This window comes from Phytophthora parasitica, assembly GCF_000247585.1.
Source record: "Phytophthora parasitica INRA-310 unplaced genomic scaffold supercont2.31, whole genome shotgun sequence".
NCBI classification, from domain to species: domain Eukaryota; phylum Oomycota; class Peronosporomycetes; order Peronosporales; family Peronosporaceae; genus Phytophthora; species Phytophthora nicotianae.
In genome coordinates this window covers 206,345-210,387 of record NW_008649017.1, presented here as the reverse complement: position 1 = coordinate 210,387, position 4,043 = coordinate 206,345, and the positions used below count along the sequence as shown (strand labels likewise).

The 4,043-nt window shown below is 49.3% G+C and overlaps 1 protein-coding gene across 1 annotated transcript; it reads left to right on the top strand.

The window, feature by feature from the left end:
* Positions 1–2,830: 2,830 nt before the first annotated feature.
* PPTG_12996 (hypothetical protein) lies at positions 2,831–3,340 on the top strand (the record flags this gene model as incomplete). The annotated part of the gene is made up of 2 exons (XM_008908691.1): positions 2,831–2,840; positions 2,928–3,340. 2 exons carry the CDS (start codon positions 2,831–2,833, stop codon positions 3,338–3,340), a joined length of 423 nt encoding a protein of 140 aa, XP_008906939.1.
* Positions 3,341–4,043: the final 703 nt, after the last annotated feature.

Below are 4,043 nucleotides of genomic sequence, written 5' to 3'. Positions count from 1 at the left end.
AACAGTTGAGATTAAGAACGCTAAAGAGTAACGTCCCCTTTTATTAAGGTTATCGTTAGTAGGTGCCTTCGGATATTAAGGACCTATTAACCTTTATTAGGGTGTTTAGTTAAGCCCTTTACTCTTTGAGTTAACCGTCTTCCTCTGACGCTAAGCTACAGCAGCCCCGCTGCAGTCGGGATATTCAATGAGACCTACTGGCGTAAGTACTAAAAACAATGCACCAAGTGGTGCCTTAGCACTTGAGCAGGCGGTTCGACCGCAACGAGTGTGTTTCAAATGTGGAGATCTCACGCACTTCGTTTTCCACTATCCTGAGATTAAGGAGCGAAGCAGCTTTTTGTGAAGAAGACCGGTAAAAAGGCTCGTCCTGCTAAATCAGTTGGGTTCGCTCACCTGACTATTCCAGCTGAGACGGACTCCAAGCGGACGCTCCTTTCCCGCGTCATGGATTGTGTCGACACATACATCAAACCCGACAGTGGTGTTGAAGTCAGTCTCATTGCTCCTGAGCTTGTGGATAAACTGCTGCAAACGGCGGGTATGGCTACCACGCCGGTCGCTGGCATCTACACAGGTAGTCCGTGGTGTCGGACCGACGCCGATCTCAATTCAGGAAGAAACAAGTCTCTGCTTGCGGTTCCAGACGCCAGACGGGTCTCTTATCCTGCGGAATGTGGTTTGTTTACTTTCTTCGGTACCGCTTCCGACGGGGTTGGTGACATTTTGCTCTCAGATGCGGTAATGGAAAGACTGGGATACGATCCTTACAAACTCATCGAGTCGGCCCAATCAGTTCAGTCGGAGTATGATCTCGAGGATATTAGCCTAACTTCTACCAAGTCTGGGGTTTTCGCATTTGACGTCCACAAGGTTGAATTGACACCGGAAGAAAAAGGCCTGAGCGAAGCAGAAGAGTCAGTGTGTTTCCCCGTACCAAGTGGCGACCTACCTGCCGTTGACCAGGCGATGGCTGCACTCGCTGAAGGTATCGCCGCTCCCGAAGCGATTGGCGCACCGATAAGTTTTCTTCGCGAAGTAGAAGAAAGGCTCACAGCACAGCTCGATGCGTTCCGCATGGCGCTCGGTGGCGAACCTCCTGTGGATATGCCTCCTATGCCCATTAAGCTCAAACCTGGTGCGACACCGGCACGCTGTCGCAAGCGACGTTACTCGATGGCGCACCGAAACTTTCTTGCCAAGCATATCAAGTTGCTCTTGGATGCAGGACTGTGTTGTCGGAACCCTACCAGCGAGTGGTGCTCGCCGCCCCACGTTGTGCCTAAAGGTGAGGGCCATCGGATGACGGTGGACGTCCGAGAGCCAAACAAGCGCGTGGTGCCGGTGGTTTGGCCAATGCCCATGCTCGAAGTCGAGTTTGATCGTTTGTGAGGCATGCGATTTTACTTTTCTCTGGATTTCTTTAAGGGTTTCTGGCATTTCGCGGTAGCGGAGGACTGCCAGGAAATTTATTCCATCCTGACAGAGGACGGTGTTATTACTCCTACCAGTGTGCTGATGGGCGGAACTAATAGTGTGGCGTATGTTCAATCAACTGTTCAAGCGATGTTCGGTGATCTTTTTAACCCCTTTAAACCGGGAGCCTGCATATGAAACTTTTCAAAACTGCTTAACCTGCATTATGCATATTAAGCTCAAATATGACTTAAAGTTTGTATAGATTTTTTTCAAATCCTCGGCTATACAAAATCTAAGTCAAAAAGGACCCTACAAGTGTTGGCTCTCTGTATGTGTGGTAGCATAGCAGATACACATAACAAGCGACGAGACAAATAATATTTCTTTAAATTTGAGTATAATATGTAAAAGTTTATGTGGTAAACATGAGTTTTACATTATGTTCTAAAGGTAAAATTTTCGCTCCCTATCCAGCCACTCATTCGAGAATTCGAGCCCGAAAAGAACGGAGCCAGGCTCGCTGCATGAAATGGTTGCTGTCCGAGGCAAGTACGTGAGCAGTCAAAACATCCCGTTTGGCGTGGCGTGGAAGGAGCTGAAGAAGCAGGGATTGACATCTGTAAGACCACGAGCGAAGGACTTACATCCGACATTAGTACGTTCACCCTGGCGGACATGCTAACGGCACGAAGGGCATCGACTTTTTTTCTTGAAGAAGAAGAGCTGTTGGAGTTCTACAGTGGTGTTAAGCGAGATGGGATGATTGTTGGCTACACAGCCTAACCATTGTTTGTATAATGTTACAGCTTCCAAAAAGTCTTCGTCTACCAGTTCTGCACCATTCCAGACGACACCAGCACCTCCTGCTGATCCTGCTGTCCCAGCAAGACCACCACCCGCTCAAGCGACCACCACCCAGCCCACGTCTCCACTCCAACCATCTCCAGGTACCCAACAGCCTTTGGCGGGGCAAACGCATTCGAAAAGTGCCCAAGCCGTCTGCCACGGGCTAGCAGAAGCGTCGCCGCTCATGTGAGTACCAGTTGCATATTCAGGATATGATATGCAGGATATGCTGGATAACTAACTAGCATTATGCATTAGCTCGTTCAGTACATCCGTCTGAAGAAGCCACCCGTACGCTATCCTGAATATTTCTTTGACCACCCTGAATATTTCTTTGACCACATGCATAGTCTAACGCTCGTGAATGCACAATAGTTGACGACGCCATATCTGATGAAGAAAAAGCGCCAGTGCCGGTAGCTGAACCCGTTACTCAAGTCGTCCCCCCCCCCCATCGTGTTGCCAGGTCCTCACGGAGGTGAAAAAGAAGCTGCTGAATCGGGGGACGAGCGGAATTCCAGCGTTGAGTCTGTTGAAGAGAACAACGAAACGGGTAAGTCTTACAATGCCATTCAGTGCGTATGTTGCATATACACGATACCTTATACTGAATATTCATGATAACGGAATTTTATGCTTGTGTTACGAAGATATACTTTCAGGAACAACTGATCTCTTGAATGTGGATGCCCCAGGCGGAAGAGACCCCAATTATGATGCGCTTGAATCTGGCGATGAAGCGGCAAGGGACGACGTTGTTACAGATATCCAGTTTGATTGCAGTGGTTGGGTATCAAATGGCAGTGCAGCCGATGGATCTGAGCCGGACCCTGAACGAGACGAGATGGATATTGCGCTGGCAACAGAATTTCTGGATGGATTTGGAGGCGCCGACGCTGTTTTGGCGGGTAACTTGCTGGACAGAACACTGAGAGAATTTTCGACTACTGGATGGGGTTTAATTCATGAACCGGACGTGCACGAGGAGCTACAAACGCCTTATGTTCCTGTTGAAGGCACTACTAGCTACCCGGGACTTCGCCAAGGCTATTCCGGACCCACTCCTGAAGTATAGCATCGTGGGGACTCGCCTATGGCGTTGTTCTTTTACTTCATGCCGGTTGCATTGTGGCAGCACGGTGCTGTCTGTTCAAACAAGTACCAGAGAGATATGCTCCACGCTCGTGTTGACGATGCCTACAAGCGCCACAAGCGGCGCTGTCAAGCGAATCCTGCCACGAAGAAGAAGACACGGCGCGATGTGCTTCAAGCGGTTCCTCCAATCAAACCACACGAGCTGTGTCGCTTCGTGGGACTACTGATCGCGCGAACAATTTGCTCAAACCGAGAAAAGCTGGCAAACCACTGGATAACCACCGACGAGGGGACGATTCCACGCGGAGCGTTCAGTTCTGTGATGGCACGAGATCGATTCATGGATATCTGCAGAAACCTACACTTCAATGATAACGTCGACCCAAGAGCGACCACGGATCGAGCCTGGAAGATCCGCAAGGTCGTTGAAGTGCTGCAGCGGACGATTCGCGAAGGATACGTGCCACCTGCAGACCTTTTCATTTGATGAAGCCATGCTTCCAAGCCGCAGCAGCTTCAACAAGATGCGCGTCTACATGAAAGCAAAACCGCACAAGTGGGGAACGAAGCTCTTTATGTTGTGCAGTGCACACACGGCGTACTGCATCAGGTATTGTTTTTTTTGGTTTTGAAAATTTCTTATCCTGTATTATTCAGTTTACTAATGGAAGTATGTTCCTGTT